Source organism: Lepisma saccharinum, chromosome 30 (assembly GCF_977018435.1).
Source record: "Lepisma saccharinum chromosome 30, izLepSacc3.1, whole genome shotgun sequence".
Classification (NCBI taxonomy): Eukaryota; Metazoa; Arthropoda; class Insecta; order Zygentoma; family Lepismatidae; genus Lepisma; species Lepisma saccharinum.
The window spans coordinates 14328701-14351066 of NC_139258.1; the positions used below are offsets into that span (position 1 = coordinate 14328701).

General features: G+C 39.9%; 1 protein-coding gene across 1 annotated transcript in view; it reads left to right on the plus strand.

The window, feature by feature from the left end:
• Positions 1–22366, plus strand: part of Pino (protein pinocchio) — a 371441-nt gene that overhangs the window by 342096 nt on the left and 6979 nt on the right. Inside the window, exons 3-4 of the mRNA XM_083115283.1 lie at positions 18892–18955; positions 19678–19815. Coding sequence (XP_082971409.1) covers positions 18892–18955; positions 19678–19815 — 202 coding nt within the window. The remainder of the gene's footprint in view (positions 1–18891; positions 18956–19677; positions 19816–22366) is intronic.

Consider the following 22366-nt stretch of genomic DNA (forward strand, 5'->3'; position numbering starts at 1 on the left):
CTTAGCGATAGGTTCTGGGTTGAGATGACGCCAGCGGCTCGCTTGGTTGATTGGCTGCTTCGAGAGTTGTGACTCGTTCAGAAGTTTCAAATGCGTAACAGCCAAAGATGTTGCGGAAATAATCTTCCTCTACTTATGAACTGAAGTAATGCTGGAAAGAAATGCTCACCGTTTCAACTCTCTTTGTTCCACTCCCTACCCTTATCTTGCTAGATGCCGAAAAAAAGCGTCTCTTTATCACGCACGCGGCCTATATACGCGTAAAAAGTCTATTTGAGACTGGGTTCCGTCACAAGACATTCAGGAAAGAAACTGCGCATGGAGCATATCTGTAAGTTCTACCAGTGAACGCCACGATACGGAGGCGTAGCCACTGAAGATTCGAGGTTGGCTCTCGCCCCATTCTCCTGCCCATTCAAATAGCCACGTATTCAGAATCATGTATAGTAGAAGAAGAAGCACATATGCGCGAAGGGAGAGAAAGAGATACAGGAATAAAGAGAAAGACACAGGAACACATAGGAAGAAGGAAATGCAGGAAGAAACAAAAATAATTGAGAAAGAAAGGTAGAAAATGAAACAGAGGAAGGATAAGAGAAAGACAGAGGGAGAAAATAGAATACAGTAAAACCTCATTAATCCGGAACTTGATAAGCCTTACTTCGCTTAATCCGGACAGGCAAAAGGCCAAAATAAGGCAGAATGCAAGGTTTTAAATATGGCTAGAAGTCAACAAGAGAACTTCCCAAAGAAAAGGCAGTCAACCACTGATGAAATTCTGTTTCCCGCAGACTTTGTACTGTACTGTATAGTGTATTTAGGCCTATGCCCTTTAAATACACCATAATAAACGTGTTTTGTTGCTATAAACGGAGTTTTAATACACTTTCTACTGTTCTTTTAGGTTATTTCCGTTAATCCGGACAGGATTAGTCCATTAGTCCGGATTAACGAGGTTTTACTGTATTATTATCCGAAGTAGAGCCCGTTTGGGTATATTTTGTCCTTTCCTGAGGCTCTCTACAATAGGCCTAGGTTTAAATGTGTGGACTCTGGGCCAACATCATCGTGAGACACCCTGTATACAATTTCAGGTGACTGTTAGAATGAATCATGTCCAATGGTTACTTATACTGTATTTTTTCAGCAAGTTTCACTTCTTTTTTAATTGTGCCCATTTTAAAATTATTTCCCTCGATAATGTCTCCTTTCCAGATGGATGCCCCAATGAACTTCCCTGTTACTTGCTATACAGTAACTCGATTTAAGACCCTGTTATGTGCTTATCAGTATCTTGACAGTAGAAATGTAAGTGATATGCTTTCTAAGTGTAACGTTATACCCACTTTGATTTCAAGCTGCACTGTAAACTGCACGCCCATCTGCTTTATTGATTCAAGTAGGCTAATTCCACACTGTCCTTCCCCTCACAAGTGTCACACATAATCACTGGAGTACGCAGGATTTTTTAAAAGGACTTGTACAAGTGGCAGCGGCGACGATTGGGTTGCAAAACCGGGGGGGAGGGGGCAAAGACAATTCATTTCCCTTTTTAGATAGTGTGTGTGTGTGTGGGGGGGGGGGGCAACTGCCTCCCCTAATCGCCACCACTGAGTGGATAGTATGTACATAGCTGTTTTCTAGGGAGGCAGCATACACATTATGATATTTCGTATTTTTAGAACTTTCCGCTCTCTAAATTGGCAGTCATGAGTCATTTTAAGAAAGGTATGCATTTACCACTCTTGTTTTTTTTCTGGAGTTCTTTTGAACATTTGAACATGTTGATTTTCTCAAAATTTCGTAGGGGGCTGTGTAGCTCCAGCAGCCCCCCTTTCCCTTTGCGAACGCCAGTGCACATAGTTCATATAATTACTGATCGTATCCTCAACACACTACGAAAGAAAGCATTATTTTTTTTAAGTCCACTTTATACTCAGATGGCTAAATGGGATTTCGCCTACAGTTTAGAATTAGATCCGAAATATACGATTCGATGTGCTTAAACACCTATGTATGTGTGTGACATGTCCTTCCCGGACGTATGAACAGACTGTTGAAGTACACCATCCCGCCTGATAGATATGAATCTTGTTGCTGGAAGTTAATGGAAGTGCATGTGTAATTTTTGTGCTGCTGACTGACTTTTAGTGCGTTTCGTTATGATGTACAATTTTGTTCTTAATTGCATAATCGAGATAAATAGATTCTGAATCTATATGTTGAAACGTAAGTCCTGAGTTTTGTTATTTTACTGCAAATCTTAATGTTTTCCGGTGTCCTGAGAGGTGTCATTCGTATACCAATGTAGAGTTTCATGTTGCTCATTCTCAATATGTATTGAGATCAATATATTCTTATGGCTATTAATATCCTATGGTTGAACCGGCACGACCGTGTCATGTGTATGTATGTATATGTGTGTGTGTGTGTGTGTATATATATATATATATATATAAATATTTTCCTTCATGCATTCTTCTCAGGAGTCTCCTCGATAGCGTAGCGGCAACGTCGTCTTCTTGTAATCAAGGGGTTCAGATTTCGATATCCGGTGGAGGCACATAGTGGTTCATATCCCACTTTAAACTGTAGGTCCAGTCCCGATTACCAAATCTGTGCATAAAGTGGACTTAAAAACTTAAAAGAAGCTTCTGTAGTTCAAATCACCAACCTTGAGACCTTCTGTAAACAAAACCACGTGCATGCAGAAAGCATTGCAAACTCATAGAAGTAAAATAATCCACACGAAAATCCAGCGTTGTTACAGGATTCATTACGCAAGGTAAAACAACGGCCAATTTGTAGTATTTGAGTAAATTTGAATTTTGAATTTTGGGAGCGTCAGCACTTAGGCTAATTTGCTCCCGTCACATTATACGGGGTCCAGCCCCTTACCATTACAAATAACAACTCTAACGTTGCATAACCAAAAATTTTAAAACCTTAAAATGTTCTGACTTCTGTTAAAAGCTGAGGCTCTAAACGCGCACTCAGCACACACAAGGACATAAAACAGGACAACACACACAAAATTATACTGGCTATAGTGCCAGTCGCCAGAGCCTCGTTAGCCTCTTGTCCAGGGTGCACTACGTGGAAGTGAGGTTGACTTTTGGGCGCCTAAGTGGAAGGTACCCCTTACACCCCCAATTTGTAGTATGTGATACGCTGCCGCAAATGACATCTCACTTTAAACCCAATGCTCTTTCTTTTGTACTTATTGCTTGACCTTTATGGTTAACTCTTTGCACCAGTAATCATTTCCCATAAGTTTGGCTTCTTTCTTGCATGCGAATTGAATATACGTATTTTACTTGCATTTTTTTAGACAAAATGATATAACGTGGAAATGTATATTTCTAAGGTTTGATATAGATAGGAGTGTATTTGAAATTTGCTTGTAGATTTTATGTAAATTGTATCTTATGTAAATAAAATATATAATGGGCATAAACAGCCATATGCAATGCTGTAAGTCCAATAAATATATTGATGATGATGATCAAAACAAGACAAAGAAAGTTTGTAAATTTATTGCGGTTGGAAACTTTGACAAGCATCCTAATAACGATTTTTGTTCCGCCAAACATAGTGCACTTCGTAAAATAACTTGGTAACATGGCAAGGCAAGATAAGTGTGAACATTTTGTAGGAATATGCATTGTAACTTTCAGTGAGCTTAGAGATGTGTGTACATAATGATATTTTATAACATTGGTTATTTTCTAAAAATAATTATGTGAACAGCAAGGAAGTAGTGCCACTTTCAACATGGCGAGTTCTGTGCGTGAGGGAAGGTCTCCGTGTTCAGTGATACATCGAATCGGTGTGAGACGGTTTGTTTACAGAAGGTCTCAGGGTTGGTGATTTACACTTTAGTATCTTTCCCTCAATTCGTAGCTTCCCGGTTTCTTTCCCTGTGGCGCTGTAGTCCCAGCGAGATAGGAGAAAACAAGTGACTGTGCACTTTAGTTCGTGAGTTTGCCGGGGTCATTCTCATCTTGCTTAACCTGGACAATTCGCGATTAAAATTACCACCTGAGCGCTACTGTCGCTTCCAATATGGCCGCTCTAAGTAGGATAACTCTGTTTACATTCAGCAGTAGTACGAAACAGCAGCGTGTTGTCACATTAAAATTACGCGATATTTTTAAATATTGCGAATGCGATGTGAATTCCAGGAACTCTAACGAAGGTGAAGCTGTGATGAGAACGAAGGATTTAATTATGATAGGCAAAAATAACAGGGAAAACGCAGACGAAACTAATGTATACGCACTGGTTCTTCAAAGCAGTGCTGTATCATCTGCACTTCATGTTGTAACTGGGATTCTCGGAAATTATTTGAAAATAAAGAAATTGAAATTAACCTATACTTCAAAAGCTGGCAGGAGAAAATTGCGAACATATCGTTGCAGTTCTTTCTCGATAATATTCACGATTTCATGACCAGGCTATCCTCACTGAAAAAGGACATCGTACTGGATGAAGCAGCAACATTAGCATTTCCATTTTATTTTATTTTTCTGGTTACTTTTGACATTAATTCATTCTCAAACTATTTTCATCTTCTCTCTTAATCGACTTGCACCTGTTCCAAATTTCACACATACATAATACATGAATGCATTGGGTAAGACTCTTCATGACTTTTCGAAAAAAAAGAAGTTTTATTTATAAAGTACAATTTAAAACTTTACTTTCATGGCAATCTCTCGAAAAATAAAGTGAATAGACTCGTGCATTCTTCGTAATTTCCTTGCCGAATTACAGTTTTATTCCCCATGCCAATCTTCTGTCAATCAATTACGTTACCCCTGATTTATTTACAAATTTCATTTTGTTGATTCCACGGGGTGGAAATACATGAAAACTTTTCATTTGTTCTGACCCATAAAACGATTTAGAGCACAAAAAAAACCTGAACAGTAGACCTTACACTTTCGCATATTCCCCATGCTTTAAACGACTTCAATATAACGTATCCTACGTAGACTAGTTCCTGAAAGTCCCACCAGATGGCATATCGGTTAATTTTAATCGCGAATATTTAAACACAAAAATTTGTACAAATCGATGCGGAGTTCACAAAAATATGAAATTTGTTGAAAAATAAATTTAGTTTCTTATTCTCAGACATAATTTCCAGACAACCAAACTGTGACAAAAATAAAACTGTACACATAAATTTACTACCCTGCTAATCCCCGACAACTTGTGCATTCCTATTTCTGCATGGCATATTTTTTCGCCTCCCATGAGACGATCACGTGCACAGAGTGTGCTCTCGTGCCCAAGCTACAAGCCAGGAAGCCGGCAAATTGGAACAAGTTAGAGCTGCTTGGCAAACTGCGAGGACGGATGGTGCCGTGCACTTGAAACGCGACGGGAACAATGAAGCCTCGATTGAGAAAGGGAGAATAGACTGACTCAAGAGGGGAAATTGCAGGATGTCGGGTGGAAAGGATCTGGATGAAACCAGATCAAGACGGAATCTAAATTGTCACTCTCATCTTCGCCTAGATTAATTCGAAGTTGTATTCTCAAGAGCAAAACAGTTAGTGCTGCTTGTTTCAATCTGTTTATCTCTCTTTTGAACAGTATATGGCATTCATTCTTATTCCGTGATCGAAAAGATGGACAAATACGATAAGAGTTTGCAGTTGCCGGGGACACATCTTGGTTGTAACGATTTGATTTGGCTTATTTTACTTCGCATTTCTGCCACTTTGGCTAATCGCGAAGATGAGGATGAATGGGCGCCTCCAGGAACGCTCAACATAGTACCAAATGTTGACCTGCCACGTCACACAGTTGTATAGCCTTTCCTGGATACAGAGTTGAGAGGTAGCGACGTTCCAGCTGCTAACAATTGAAAATCACATTTCGTTTGCCCTGTGGTGTCTGCAGCGAAAATGGCAGGGCGTGTTGTGCTGTTGAATACGGTGCCACTATTCATGGATTATGAATCTATAACGGTAAAATATTGAGTAACAGGTAATTAATCTAATTGCCCGTTATTGAGAATTAATTACGATTGGTAATATTAAAATCCGTTGCGAATACAGGTGTCTAGCGACTGTCTTAGCCAACACTAACTTGCTCAACCACCGTTTTTCGCCCGAATTCGGATTTACATGCATTCTTATGGGGAATAGCAGGAAAAGAGCAACTTCTAAACCAATGAACCGAATTGGATGAGATTTTAACCAGCGGAAGACCACATCATGAAAGTACTGATTCCAAGATTTGAGCCTAATCAGAACAGAAATACGGGAGTTATGAATTATTAAAGATTCATCGCTGGATTCAATGGGAGACGGAATCCTAGTGAGTTGGCCTTTGCTGTCCGTGACTGACACAATAGCCGAGGATTTAACCTAATCTCTGCACGAGGGGCTGCTACCAGAGGTTAAGGACAGAAGTGAGCGTTGACCAGGATAGGAGGACAACGGTCAAAGCACCAGAAACAATAAATGAATACCTAAACATTGAGGCTAGAGCGTCACCTCGTTCAAATCTGGAATAAAAGGGATGATTCGGAATAGCGAGAAAACAGTTTGCCTACAATCGCCACCGGAGTGTGAGCTACGTGCGACCTAGCTCAGAGTCGCGATCGGATCCGAGGTCTGGATTTGTTTTTTCCTCGAGTGAGTGTTTTAGAGCCATGGAGTAGAGCAGAGTAGACCCAGGGGGGTCGTTTCCCCCTCGCCGTCCACGCTGCTAACAATTGAAAATCACATTTCGTTTGCCCTGTGGTGTCTGCAGCGAAAATGGCAGGGCGTGTTGTGCTGTTGAATACGGTGCCACTATTCATGGATTATGAATCGATGATGATGTCGGTGTGGATGCCATTTTCCAAATAAAAGTATATGGTAAAGCACATGCGTAGAACTAGAGATACAATTGGGGGAACATGTCATATTTCTAAATTGAGAGCTTTAGTTACAACAAATTCTCCGTGGTTACAATTTTCTCTCTCCAAAATAATAACCATGAAGGAGTGACATCGAGTGTAGAAAGGTTGTGGCAAATTTTATTTAAGAATCTATGCTTAAATTAAAAATTATTTTCGTATAGGAGTGCAAGTTCGACAGAACCCCCAATTTTTATTTTGTGGCTGTGTGTGACCTTATCGGTTGTAAACCTTTGTCATAACATACGCTACACTAAATGTGAAAGATAGATTAATTTCGAAAACGTGGTTTGGAATGAGATCGTTACTCCTAAATAGTTTCATGCCATTGTTAATAGTACAATAATTATTTGATTTAATTTTTGTTATTTAGTGTCGCTTTTTTGCCACTTTTGGCTAATCACGACGATGAGAATAACGTAGTGATGATATGATGAAATTGATGAAGGGACACTCACAAAGAACACTCATGCTCAAGCCGGGATTCAAACCCGGGACCCTAGTGTCGTAGCACGCTATGCTAACCCCTACGCCACGGAGGGCGGCTTAAGAACAGAAATGTTTATCAGTGAGCATAATTTGCAATATTGTATAACGGTGTTATGTGTAACTAATTTAGTTTTCACGGAATAATGTTTGACATAGTTAAAATTATGCTTTCGTAGCTGAGAAAGAAATCAGTAAATAAACGGAATACTATATATATATATATATATATATATATATATATATATATATATATATATATATGCATGAAGTGGTCTTTCTACATGAATATGCCCCACTATTTTTAGTTGTCTTTATGATTAACTTTGCATGATCATCGTCTACGTTATTGTAATATCCCCTTCGTCCAATGCATTTTCAAATATCACACTTCTTAAATTAACGGTGCATTTCTTGATATCACGCTCCCTTGAAAAGTATGTATTTCACACAGAAAATAGCCTCGATACTTGATTCCAATTTTTCTTCTAAAAACTGGACACATACTTGAAGGGATATTCACAAATATCATCCCGGAGAAGTTAACACAGCACGCTACGATGCCAGGAGTACCGGGTTCGGTACTTTGTTCTTGTGAGTGTTCCTTCATCAATTTCATCATATCATCATTCATCGCGATTAACCAAAAGTGGCAGAAATACGAAGTAAAATAAACCAAATCCATATATCGGAGTCGAACCCGCAACGCAGGCATCGAGATTAAAAGTCGATCACTTAGCGTTCTCGGGCTCAAGCTGGACACGTAGTTGCATCAGCATGCTCACCCCTCTTGCCAAAAACTTGTAGTGAACAGTATCTGGGTTCAATATCGTATATTTTTTTAACTGCGGTATTTGGTTGGTAGTTCATAATTATTCGTAGACAAATGACTGATTCTCCGAGAATATAGTGGCGGAATAGTTATTACTATTTAATTTAAGTCTATCGTATACGCGACCTAAATGCATGCTTGGGCTAAATAATCAAACTTGCAGGTATATGCGTTGTATTCCACGCATCTTCGTTCCGCTGCCCGTCTTGCAACTATACTGCAGAAGGTTTAAGGTGGCACAGTTCGCGCCAAACCGTAGATTTCGTTCTGCTAGCCGACTTTCGCGGGCGTCACGTGAGTGTTTTCGACCATTGGCATAAGCCTTGGAGACAGCACGTGCTTTGTCCTCTGCCTACCAGGGGTCGCCGCTGTCTTCGCGTGTCCTTTGTTGCCACGTTGTCAAGGACATAAATGTTCTGGTGCCGGAGAGGGAGACATCTGTGCTTACACCCGCAAATGACCCTTTGGCCCAATATCCCTAAAGAAATATAACGTCAAAGGTAAGAAAAGATGACAAAATGAGAGCTGACTACCAGAAAAATTGTACGTAACCCCTTTCGAAAATCCTGGGCACGCCACTGGATGCATCAACCATTTAATGAAAATCTGATCCCCCCATACTCAAGTTGCTCTTTCCTATGACCGGCACATCTTTCGTGGGAAAATCCAGACACACCGAACAAACAGGGCACACAGATATGCGTATCTATACGCACAGATAAAAATAATCGGCAATCTCTCTATCGCTTGCCTGTAAGAACACACCCACAAATCCATATAGCTACCGGCGCCATAGTTCATATCATCCATCACCATTAAAGATCATTCTAGGATTTCGTCGGAAGGATATACCGGCAAGTTCCACTTAACGAAAGAAATTAATTGATTTTTTTTTCTGCAGACACTTATCTCTTGCGAGGTAATTGGGTCCATTTTCTATTCAATTTTACGTTGCTTGCCAAACTCTTTCGTGAATCAGGATGAAGTGAAATGCATAATGAAACAAATATACATCTATACTTAGATCCCGAACGCCAGCTTCCTGGCTTCTTAGGCCGGGTTTAGACGAAAGCATTTCCTTTAACATTTTTGCTAGCATAAATTCTATGTAAATGCTTCCAAAAATCTCATAGCAGATAGTACTGTACACGGAGCATTTCATGTAACTTTTCGGCTAGCTTTTGCGATTACAATGTATAATATACAGCATGAACGGCACGTTGAGTTGCGCCATCTATGCTGAGTGCACGGTGTTTACAATTGAAACAACTGAAATATTATTCCATACGTGTACAGTAAACGTTGTAAAGTATGTATTTAAGCAGTGCCATTGCTTTTGTACCTAAAACAATTTAATAGGAATCCTTATTCCTCTCGGTTGAATAGTTATCGGCTTTTAAAAATGTGAAGTGATACATACATCTCACGCGGCCGCCATTACAGCTGCACTCGTGACCTAGAGGTCGCTTCTGATTGGTTATGCTACGGAAATAGGACGGGTTCTATCCTTGAGAAATGCCATGAAAGATGCCATAAGATTTTTCAATTTACACGATAGCTTTTTGGTCAGGGCACAAATATTAAGACAAATGCTTTCGTCTAAAGCGAGCTTTAGTGCTACGCTAGCCAAGCTGTCACTGAGGTCGATTGTAAATGGGTCTAAGTTCCAAAGAGGAGGAGGGGTATTTTCTTTTTTGGTAGTCATTCCTCATTTTCCCTTTGACGTTCTTTTTACCAGGAACATTGGTCCTAAGGCTGGTTATGACCCCCACCCAGTGGCGTAGCAAGGGGTGGGCGATCACCCTGGGCCTCGCATTCCATGGGGTTGATACTAAAGATGCAATAATAGATATCAGAAAAAAAGGTGAAAATGGCAAATTTTCGTTGGCAATGAAATTAGAGCATTTTGTTTGAAAATTCTAGTTAAACGTTATAATTTGAATGAATACCTCAAATCAGGGGCGTAACATACAGGTGGGCGGACCCTAAGCCTAAGGGGCCCGAAAAAGTAAACATTATTGTCGTATTTCTCATGTGAAACATTTACATGAAAATTCACTATAACTTGCTTGTGCATTTTTATCCATTTATTCTTTTATTAAATAAAAAGCACTTTGTCCTTTTTTCTTTCTCTTCAGCTTGCACTCTCGATTTTAATATGTTAATAACAAAGCACCTCCAACTGCCACGAAGCAAGTGAGAGGCATTTATATGCTCCCGTTGTTTTCAACCCAAGGAGGGCATGGACAATATTAGCAGTTTTTTTCTCCTTGCTTCATATTTCAGCTTCCAGCAGAGAAAGGCATTTTTAGGGTGAATAAAATTATTAAATATCATTTTCGTCAGTAATTTATTATTATTAGGGGGCCTCGCATTCTACAGGCACGACAAAAAAGGCTATGCGTCTCTTAGGTTTACTGTATCGTTTCACCGAAATTAGTGACATCTCAGCCCTCACCTTGTACTTCAAATCATTCATCTCCCCAATAATAGAATACTGCTCTCCCGTCTGGTCCATGGCATGTCCCACTCAGCTCTCCAGAATTGATTCTGTTCTTAACTTTTTCCTGGCTATAGTTCGTTACAGGGTTCCCTCATTACGCAACTTCCAACACCACATCTCCTGGCCTTTCTAAACCTACAGACTCCCTATCAGCGCCGTTTACTGAACGATTTTAGGTATCTTTACAAAATTGTCAATGGCAAAATCCGTTGCAACACACTCCTCCAGGAATTCCACTTTCGAGTGCCTATGCGCTCAACACGCAACACAAATCTATTTTACGCAAAAAAGCCTAGACTGGAAATTCAAAAAAGATCGCTCTTCCACAGACTTCCCACTCAATATAACGACCTCCCATCAAGTGCGGATGTATTTTCCACAGAATATGCCTTTCGGTCAACCATCAGAAGGTATGTTGCCAAATAATATTTAATTGTGCTATCTTGACTTATTTATATTAATATTTTGTCTTATTGTGCTATTTTTATTTTTGTTCTTTTTTGTTATTTTCATTGTTACTGATTTCAGTGTAAAATGGCTACGTGCTGTATCTGGAATTTTCTCAATAAATAAAATAAATAAATAATCTCGCCCAGGGCTTTCGCCAACCCCCCTTTGGCACGCCACTAGTCCCAACATAGATACAAGTAACAGTAACGTTTATTTTATTATTAGTGTATAAGTATTCTACTCGAAATTCCAGGCATCAAATTACCAATAATTTTGCTTTATAATAGTCAAGAATTACATAAAAATATTATAATACATATTATGTAATCACAAAATCCTGCTTTCACTCAAAATTAGGTTGAATTTGCATAATTTCCAGGATAATTAGACTTCGCAAAAATAACTCACGGCTAGCTAGCTTCTTTGAACAGTCACTGGCAAAAAAGTGGGACGCCTAGATCCTGAAATTCTCGATTCCCTGCAAGACGCTACGAGGGGGTGCTGGTAATTTCTTAGCCTTTGCAAGAAACAAATGAGACAGAGATGGGAATCAATTTTTTTTATTCAACATAATCCCCTCTGAGGTGAACACACTTCCTAAGTCTTTTCTCCAGTTGTTGTAACTCCCCCAAAAATTATTTTGGTTGGTCCGCAAACCACGTACGTACAGCATCCTGTGCCTCAGAAAGTGACCCAAATATGACCCCCTTCAGAAATTTCTTGAGATTTGGAAATAGGAAGTAGTCAGAGGGGGCCAGATCTGGTGAATAAGCAGGGTGTTCCAAAACTGTGAACTTCAAATCCTTTAATTTTTGCTGGGTAATGCCTGCAGTGTGTGGAGAGGCATTGTCGTGCAAATACAGAATTCCATTTGCCAATTTTCCGCGTCGTTTGGACTTAATTGTCTGCTTCAAATTATCAAGAAGTGATGAATAATATGCCCCTGTAATAGTTGCACCCTTTTCCAAAAAGTCAATTAGCAGTACACCGTCTTTGTCCCAAAAAACACTGGCCATCACCTTGGCTGCCGTCTTTTGCACGCGGGCCTTCTTTGGGCGTGGTGACTCAGAGTGGGTCCATGCCTTTGACTGTTCTTTTGTTTCAGGATCATAGAGGTAGATCCAGGTCTCATCCTCAGTCACCAATCGAGACAAAAATGTGGACGCATCATTTTGAAAATAATCAAGAATCACTTTGGATGTCCTCACCCTGTCACGGTGCTGATCAGCGTTCAAAAGTTTCGGGATCCACTTTGCTGAAACCTTACTCATACCTAGATGGTCGTGGATAACAACACCAACTCTTTCACGGGAGATGTTTAGAGACTCAGCAATGATTTTAGTGGAAATTCGCCGATCTTGAAGAATTAGATCATGCACAGCATCGATTACTTCCGGAACAACCACACATGCTGGCCTTCCTGTGTGTGGCCCATCATCTGTGCTGAAATGGCCGGTTTTAAATTTAGCTACCCAGTTGTTAACAGTGGCATATGCAGGGGCATGGTCCCCCAAAGTCTGTACCAACGTGTCATGTATCTCCTTGCCGGACTTTCTCTGCAGGAATAAAAACTTTATCACCACTCTATGGTCTTTCACTGTAAATGTTGCTTCAGGTGCTGCCATCTTTCAGTCATATCTGAAATAAAGAAAAACCATTAGACGTACAAATATACTTTTCTCTACCAACAATATACAGACATTAAGCTGCAATTTAAGACCAAATTCATGAAAATACGACAACATGAAGGGGGTAAGGCTAAGAAATTACCAGCACCCCCTCGTATGTGTGTTGCCTAACTCTACGGCAGAGAAGAGAGTATGTCAGGATCTAGGCGTCCCATTTATATTGCTGCTGACGGTACGTTGACGTCCTTTCCTGAAGAGGTCCTACGTTGACGTCGTTTCCTGAAGAGGTCCCCCGCTCGTAATTTTGTAGGCAATGTAATTCGGTAACGTTCCAAATATTGGTTCCGGTGTGCTCACCCACGGGAAAAGTTGAAATATCACGATTTTCGTAAGTAATGAACATTCCACGACGTTCTGCAACCAGTGTCGGCACGCAGAGAGTGAAACTGGGTGGGAAATGGAGTGTGAATGACAGGCAGCCCGCGGTCTAATTGGGAAGTCAGCTGTGTTTGCAGGGCTGCGGCTAACTACATTCTCGAGTCGCACTGTGACTTTTCCATCGGAATATCGCCGCTTCCCAATGTACTTTTTTTTTTTTTTTTTTTCATGCGAGCGAACATGGAAATCAGGGCGAAAGATCTTGAATGCATGGAAAGGTGTTTCCATAACATGTAAATTACTAAAGTGTAAATCACTAACCATGAGACCTTCTGTAAACAAACCGTCTCACCGATTCGATGTATCACTGAACACGGAAACTTTCCCGCACGCATAGAACTCGCCATGTTGAAAGTACCAGGGCCACACCAGAAAGTCTATACCAGGACAGCCATACCAGTGTCACCATATGTAGACTACACCAGGATAACCTATACCAGGGCCAACAAGAAAAGGCTAGATCAAGACAAGCCATACCAGAACAACCCCACATAGGCTGCACCAGGACGACCGACATTCATTTGTTTCACAATTTCCTTGACCCACTGTTTAAAAATGTCAATGGATTACAGATGAAATGGTTTTATTATATGTAAGCTTTTGTTCAGTTTTTGCTTTCTGTTAATATAAATCAATTAGATTTCATTCTAATATTTGTTTTGCATTTTTGTTTGACTTTTATTCACTTATTATTAATCCACTATGTGCCTCCACCGGGTATCGAACCCGGGATCCCTTGGTTACAAGCCGGCGACTTTAACACTACGCCATAGGTGAGGTCCCTTATCTCAGTTGTTATAACAAGCACTCTTCCCTCAGAAATTGTTGGTGTTTTTTTTTTGGGAAGGACAAGATTGTTGGTGCAGGGAATCCCCCTGTCCACTTTTTTAAGCGGATGACGGTCACCAAAATGTTTCTTCTGGCAAAGGGTGCTCAGCGAATGCAACTGACTTTCTGACCGTCCCTCGTACATATACCTTATTTGAAATAATCATGGAAAAATGTGGATGCTGATTATTCCTTGACAGCCCTGTTCATCAAAATTGAAACTTATTTGATTCGTTTGACTAGAGGTGTGATTGTATTTAATCAAAATTAAAGTTCGTGAAGATACAAAACTTGATGTATCCAGGGTATTAAAGAAAGAAATGAGTATATCTCGGGAAGAATGTCACTCTGAATTAAGCGACAATAATTGATAAATCAGGCCTTGTACGGCCGAGTGGAGTTTCGGCGAGGGATACAGAATTTTACTGGATCTGAATGCGATTGTCCTTCCTTGATGCAGATAGACGACGCACCTCCCATGTTCTGCTAGCAAGGCACTCTCGAGCCGAGAAACGATAAAAAGAAGAATGCAATGGCAACAAGCCAAAGGCCATTTGCAGAAGACACGAAGTGGAAACACTGTTGCAAGAACGTCACAAATGCAAGGATGAAAACTACGGCCTCTGCAGAGAATGTTGCTGCAGGCAGGAGTATTTTATTTCACCCCGAGTGCCCCTCTGCGTACGAAGTTCCTCCCCTCCCCTTATCCCCTCCTGTCTGGCGCCACAACACGGCTGAGCACGTGGCTGTGTTGGGTAATCGAACACTGCCACAACCACTGACGACGGAACGACCGCTCCGATTGGTCGAGATTTTCAAGGTTTGTCACTGCTGCTGCGATTGGTTGGCTATTTCTGTACTTTCCCCACCTTCCCCTCCTATTCCCATAAGCAAAAGCTTGATGTTTATATTTCAAAAGCAGATTGCCTCCGAGGCCAGTAGTTGCAAGTTGCTTGTGAGAGAACGGTGCCGCTACTTGTTGGAATATTAAGTGCAGTTAAAGAACTGTTTAAGTGAACGCAAACTTGGAATATTTATTTCATCTTTCGTGCAGGGAAGGATATCGGTAAGTAGTTTTTGGTTATTACTGATTTTACTACAGTTCAAAGATATTGGTTACATTTGGTAGTATAACCTGATGTAGCACTAATTTTTAAGTATTAGCGAAAGACATATGGAAACAAAACACTTACACGTATGCTGTGTTGTTGTAAAGTTACAAAAGTATGTACTTGCCGTGTGAGGCATGCTATTTGTTATTGCCAGTACATTATAGTGTATTAAGTGCAAGGGCTATGAGAATTCTGCGTTTGCTCACAACTATTATTGCTCTGTATAACAGATATTCTTCACAGCAAGCAAGAAGGTACGACATATTTAGGTGTCAAGAAAGAGGGGAGGTTGAACACAGTACAAGTGGATGGTGAAATCAGTATTCTGAAGAAAGAAATACGTCATTGAAGTGTGGTGAAAGTAGGCTTCTGCGTAGTGGGCTACTTAACAAATGTAAGCCATCTGTATGTTTACTGTTTTTGTCAGCTGACGGTATTCTACATTGCGTTAACCAGGAAGTACATACATGTATGATGATTATTTCATGTGTTTTAGATTTTTAAACTGGTAACTCTTGATTTTATGTCGCGGGTGCTCGTGGATGACGGTTTCAGGATTTGTCATTGTTGATCAACAATGTCATAACGTGTTGACATCCTATTCCGCAAGCTGAAATGCCTCTTCGACTGTCGTCGTCTGCTTTAGAAACGGGGGTTAGGAATGGATCGATATGATGGGGAAAACTGGGTGTGCGCGGAAATGCCAACGCGATAAAAATAGAATACGACCCAGAGGCATAGCTGCTCCAACGTAGAAGCGAAAATTGCTTCGGTCACTGGATGTTGCGAAATTAAAACCAGGCACCAGAAAAACTCGTGATCTCCATTTTAACTGAGAAAACTTAGCTGTTTCTGCTTCTCGCAATAACTACCTACAAAGTGACGTACTTATGTTGGATCACAACCGTTGTGAGTGAAGAATCTGCTCCGTTCCATATTATCCATTGAGAACGCTAATTGTAAGCAAACTATCTGTCAGTACAGCTATTGGTGATATTTTGAAGACGTTTAAAGTTTAATTCATCATTTGGCAGATGTGAAAATTTATGTAAAATCCTCCAGATACTATTCCGTATGCCAAAATAGATGATCGCGGTCTGTGTAGTTAGTGCTTTCAATTTTGTAATGCTTTACTTGTACATTGGGATAAACTAGTATTGCTCGGCAAATTGTCCATAACTATTTTCATTAATTTTTCGCTTCCATCGTACGCAGAGTATGTCAGCAGCTTGTTGGCCTTTTTTTAATCCTTGAAATGTTAACTTATTCAATCAGTACAGCTTCTTTAACAACGAACATATGAAGGTACTAAGAAAAGCACAATCTTCACGATTATTAAAGTGAAACCATAGGAATATGTTGGAAACAAAATCTCAGATACATCTAGACACTGTCGGTGAAAGTTTGGTTTCTCTTTGAAAGGAAATACTGGCCAGTGTAAATAGGTTACGACGCATTTGGCATTCGTGTTCAAGCAGTAGTTACGTAGGTTTTGTCATAAGTGAAAATGTAAACAGCGTGTCCACCGTAGCCTTCACATTTCTCCGAATTGTTATTGTTTCGTCATTCATTTGGACAGACAAGTTGACGTAGGCCCCGCAAGAAAACCGTGGCCGCTTGCCAGCCAACCATGATAAAACAGAGATTTTCAAATAGGTGTTTAAGAACTTAAGCTTTGGTATAGAAACGCGGTCGTTCATTGATTCATTATCGACAATTCTCGGAAAACTAATTTTTCACACTTGTGTCATGTCAGTTTTTCTTTCTTTTGATAATAAGACAGTTTTGCCAAGCCTGAACAGGGGAATAGGGTCGCATATGATATTCTCATTTTGTGCAAATTTCCCGCTAACCAATGCATAGTGACCCAGTTGAGTTGGCAATATGTGAAACAATTATTATTAATAATAATATATTCACAAGTTGTTTTTTTATGTTGTAGGGCATATTTCCTGATATGTTTAATTGCAACATTCCCTCCAAAACAAATTATTCGAACGCAAGATATTCGGGTAGATAAGATAAATTTAACCGTTATTACCGTTACGGAAGTGATTTCTTGCGAAATTAGAGCACACGCCCACGTTTTTCGGTCAAATTTGTTTTCCCCTGACCGTGACACGGCACAAGGCCACACCACAGAGTAGTGACTACCTGTCGGGCGCATGCGCGACGGCGGAAGGGATTGATCCTGGCTGTTGTGCACGGGGAGTTGAATGACCCTCAGAAATGGCGGGCTGGGGATTTTCCACTCGTGCGTGCCCCCAGGAGTAGACGGAAGGGGTGTGGCGGGAAAGAATTGGCGCCAGAATGTCGGTTGCTCGTTCGTAGATAACATGCAGGTTTTATGATGATAAATATGTGCACTCGTTTCGCCAGTCACGAATTTATTTATTTTTTCTATCTTCCCCCCTTTTTTAATAAGAGAAACGCGAAAGTGTTCTCGGCCGTTATATGGCCGCAAGGCATGAATGGTTATTTTTAAAACTTGAATATGTATTTTTATTCCTGGATGGAAACTGGTTTGGCTGGTAAGCGTAGTGCGTGAAGGAATTTTTGAAGGATGTTATTGTCCTTACCTGACAGTATACATTGCATGATGACAGGTGAAAATTTACAGATGCAATGACTCGCCCAGTGTCATAGTAGCGATTCTGGAGGAGGGTGGGCGAATATTTTCATGGTAGACATCGCTCACCCTACATGCAAACCAGCTTTCACCATTTTTCGTCGAAAATTGATTACTACATTATCGTGTTCTGTACCTCTTGATGCGTCCCGTAATGAAGCGACCTATCTGGATGTCAAGTGGTGCTGTGAAGTATCAACATTAAAATGTTTACGCAAATCGTTTAGTGCATTCCAAAATCCATATAAATCCAACTTCAATCATCTCCTTGAAGAGTTGGTGGGGATGGACATAAGGACAATATAGTATTCAGTAGGCATTATGTAAAGCAGGAACAGATATTACGTTCTGTTGTAAAGAAAGATTTTGATGCATTATAACTGAGAATAGGGTTTATTTTAAGCTATCTTTGTTTATTCGTATTCCATGAAGACTAGCTGTTATTACATTACAGAACGTGCTCTACATAAGATAGGAAGGGGTTGAATAGGTGGTCTGGTGTGCTCAGAAGTTTTCTGAGAGAGTAGCAGAAAATTCTGTAATCATCCTAGGAATGACCTAGTCAACACAGGCTGCACTGTATATGCCCTTTTGGTGTTGCTTATGTGCAAGGGTGTGTCCAGGGGGTCATCTTTTTGAAAATATTCATCATATTTCCCGATGAGACACTGATGTAGCAGATATGGAAAAAAAATCTCTGTGTGCACGGTTTGTGGGGAAGGGCACCCCTGGTTAGACCCCATCCAAATTTTATTTCTGGATACGCCCCTGCTGATGTGGTAACAAATTATGCCAGATTCCATGAGAATACTTAGATCAGGTCACACTGATTTCATGCAGTTTATCTTCTAATTTATCCACCAACTTTGTACGCATCCTAAAATATTTTGCAAGTGCTTATGTCCCATTTTGCTGCTAATTCCACCATTGATATCATTTACAGCAACTAAAAATAGTTTTTATCCCCACCAACATGTACATTTTAAATAGGTATTTTAACTTTGTTAAATAAACATAAGATGAATGTTTTATTTTGTTAAATAAACAAAGTTTTATTTTCTTGCAGTTTCATCTCCAATGTCGGTAGCTAGTGTCCACCCAATGGAATTCCACAAGGAGAGGCATCATAGGTGAGTGTAATTTGCAGTATTTCATCATTGTTGATATATGAATAAATATACATGATTTCTACACCTAATTATTTGTTGTGATGGGCTCGAAAGTCAGTTTTAACACATTTCAACTGTGACAAAGATCCCAAGTCTGATGTTGGGTTGTGAATGCTAACAAATGTGCATCACACTGACCTGTAAATTGTAGAGAAGTAAGAAAAATCAGCTTAGGAGTGATATGGTCATGGAATTTTGAAAAATCTTAGAAAATTCAGAAAAGTGATGGATATTGTGGTTGCCAGACTTAAAAATTAAAAATACATAATTTCATATTTCTCTCCGTAATAGATGAATAATAGTTTTAATAACTAATAATGGTTTTTCTTGTATGTATGCATTGCTTGCATTGTAGAATTGTTTTCCTGTAATAATGTGATCAAATTTTTTTTATCTGAAATAGAAATAAAACAGACTGCTTCTTTTCACAGTTAACTTGCTATATTACAACAATGTAACATTGACAACATCCATTATATAACGGATTCTTTTTGTTTTAAAGAATTGCTAACCATTGTTATAACTGTATCTGAAAAACTGTTTTCTTATGCTTGTAATAACCGTAAACTACAGGAAAATAATTCATATTTCTCTACAAGGAGCTTCTCGATTGTACTGTTGTGCAACCTGGTTGGGGTATGTTTCTTGTGTTTAGATTTAATGGTGCTGTTTTCTCTTTGCAGTGGATGCAGCAACAGGAGTCAGAGCATTGAGAGCCTGACTCACACCTTGTCCCTGGAAGATGTTCACAACTACTTCAACAGCTCAGATGCTGTTTTGTCAATAGAGGAATTGAGATTACAGCTCAACTCATGTTTCACGTAAGTTCAACACATGCTGGTCGAATTTTTTTTTTCTAGTTATCAATATCTCCAATGACATGTACTAGTTTACGGAAGCTTCCAGACTGAAAGGACAAGGTATACATGTTGCTTGAGTGTCCTTTGGGCTGGGTCATTTTCTCATCCATTCTGTCACATAAGTCTGTTGGTGATGCATGCACAGTGGATGTTTTTGTACAGACCAGAAGGGAAATGGTTACTCTGGGGTGTGTCATGTTTATAGCCACTTGTCACTCTGTACCATTGTTAACCATTTACTAGGGATGGAGGATATCAAATGTCAACAAAATATGTTACAGACTGATGAGATATGATATTTTTTTCAGTATCGGGCTATCCTCTAGTTGATATCGCCTGGTCGATATTTTTTGAAATATCGCGATATATCACCCAACACTAGTATTTACTTCCAAAATACAGGAATGCAAAATTATTTTTTTATAAGTTTTGTGTGCACTCAAAACAACACTGACTGGTGCTCGCCACACCACAGCTTTGGAGCAACGACTGCAGAAAAATCTGCTCATCCTCCTCTTGCTTGAGGGTCAGAATGCACAAATTTTCTTCCCTTGTTGTTGTTGAGCATCTTCATTAGGTTTTTACATTTCCACGTTCAGGATGGTAGCAAAATGTTACGAAGTTGTTCTGGAAATTTTGGTGTACGTAGACACTAACGTTTCATCTGCCAGACGATGCAAAATTAAAAACCGTAAAAAGCACGCTAAAGGAATGCTTGTGGAAGAGTATCAATACTTCCCTTATTGTCTTTCCGATCCAAATGAAGGTAGACGGGACGGGGAGCAGGAGATTTTAGTGGAAGGGGGGTGAAACAAGAAAACTGCCCCACATGCTTAGTCTGCCAAGTGCGTTAGCTTTCTAAGGTTAAGTAAGATCTGTCTGTGTGAATATGCCCTACCATTGTACTTCTTTTAATTGTTTAACTGGCATGAAATTAGTTGTAATTGATGTATCTAAAGAGCAGTGACGTGCGGTGACGTCGACACCTGGGGTAGCAGTCAGTGGCATGTTCAAGGGGGGGGGGTCACACCCCTCCCCCCTTTAGGGCCCAGTATTCCTAAAAAAAAGAACAATGTCAATAACAGGAAAAGATTGCGAAACTATGAATGAGTACTAAAAAAAGTACACGTAACCCCCACCCACATTCGAAAATAAAAAATGAATTGATTTGACTCTTAAGTCAGAGATCCTGGGTTCGAATCTCAGCTTGGCCATGGGTATTCTTTGTGTGTGTATCCCTTCATCAATTTTATTGTACCAAAAGTGGCGGAAAAGCGAAGTAAAATGAACCAAATTGAGCAATCAATCAATGATTTGATTTCATTTTTGTTACTTACCGTCGCTTTTTTGTCACATTTGGTTAATTGTGAAGATGATGCGATAAAATTAATGAAGGGACAAACACAAGGAACACCCATGCCCAGGTTGGGGTTCAAACCCGGAACTCCTGGTGTCGTTGCATGCTGTGTAGGGGGGGGGGGGGGGCAAAGGAGGTAGAGGTAGAAATCTTCCTTTTTCCTTTGGAGCGGCCGTTTCTACCTGGAAACTGGTCAGGCGGAGGAAGAGCGAGCTAGGGTACCCAGCCCACTTTGCCCGCTGATCATACCGATGGACGAGAAGCGTGTGGAAAAGAAAGTGTTGCATATGAACTGTGTCTTCAACAATACAATAAATATTGTGATTTGAATATAATTCGAGATGTGAGATTGATTGATCTATCTCTGCTAGACTAGCCACTCCTCAGTGCACGTCACTGCTAAAGAGTAAACAATGCCCCCAACACAGTCCATTGCACTACAAACATTGACCACCTATACAATATGAGAATCTACAGGCTGATCCATTTGAGATGTTAAAAGTAAAACATTATACAAAAGGCTAATGTACATATTTCTGAACAGTTTGTTGTAATAGCGAAAGTAAATGAGTTTTGTGTGAGTGGGGGTTTACAGACTTCAGCCGCATGATGCCAGCGTGAATTACTATTTTGGCCGCAAGAGCATGCATAATCCATTGTATGGTATGTTAAAATGTTCGAGTGCTGGGGCACGAAATTCAAATATTTTCTTGTTATATAATGGTTTACTGACATCTCAAACGGATCACCCTGCAGCCCTGCACATTTCAGCCACACTGTATGTGAATGCTTCCACTTGAGTCAGTTTAAATAATATGTTTTATCGATTGCAACTGTATGATTGGGGTTAGAAGTTGTTTATAATGTGTGGTGTAAATGTTTACTAACCTCACCTTGTAGCTGTCTACATTTTTATTATTCTTCCTGTACTTTGTCTTTGCACATGTCACAAGCTCAATTTATAATCTTTGGTTTCTCCTGTAAGTAATCAAATTTGTTATTAGTTTTAGTACTCTGTATTCCTTTCTCTTGCATATATTCATATGATTACAATAACAGATTGGTTATGCTGCCACTGAAACTAACTGACACAGCTCAGTATATATTGTCATTACAGATGTATGTTTAAGGGGAAGGTCTATTGGGTTGCTACGC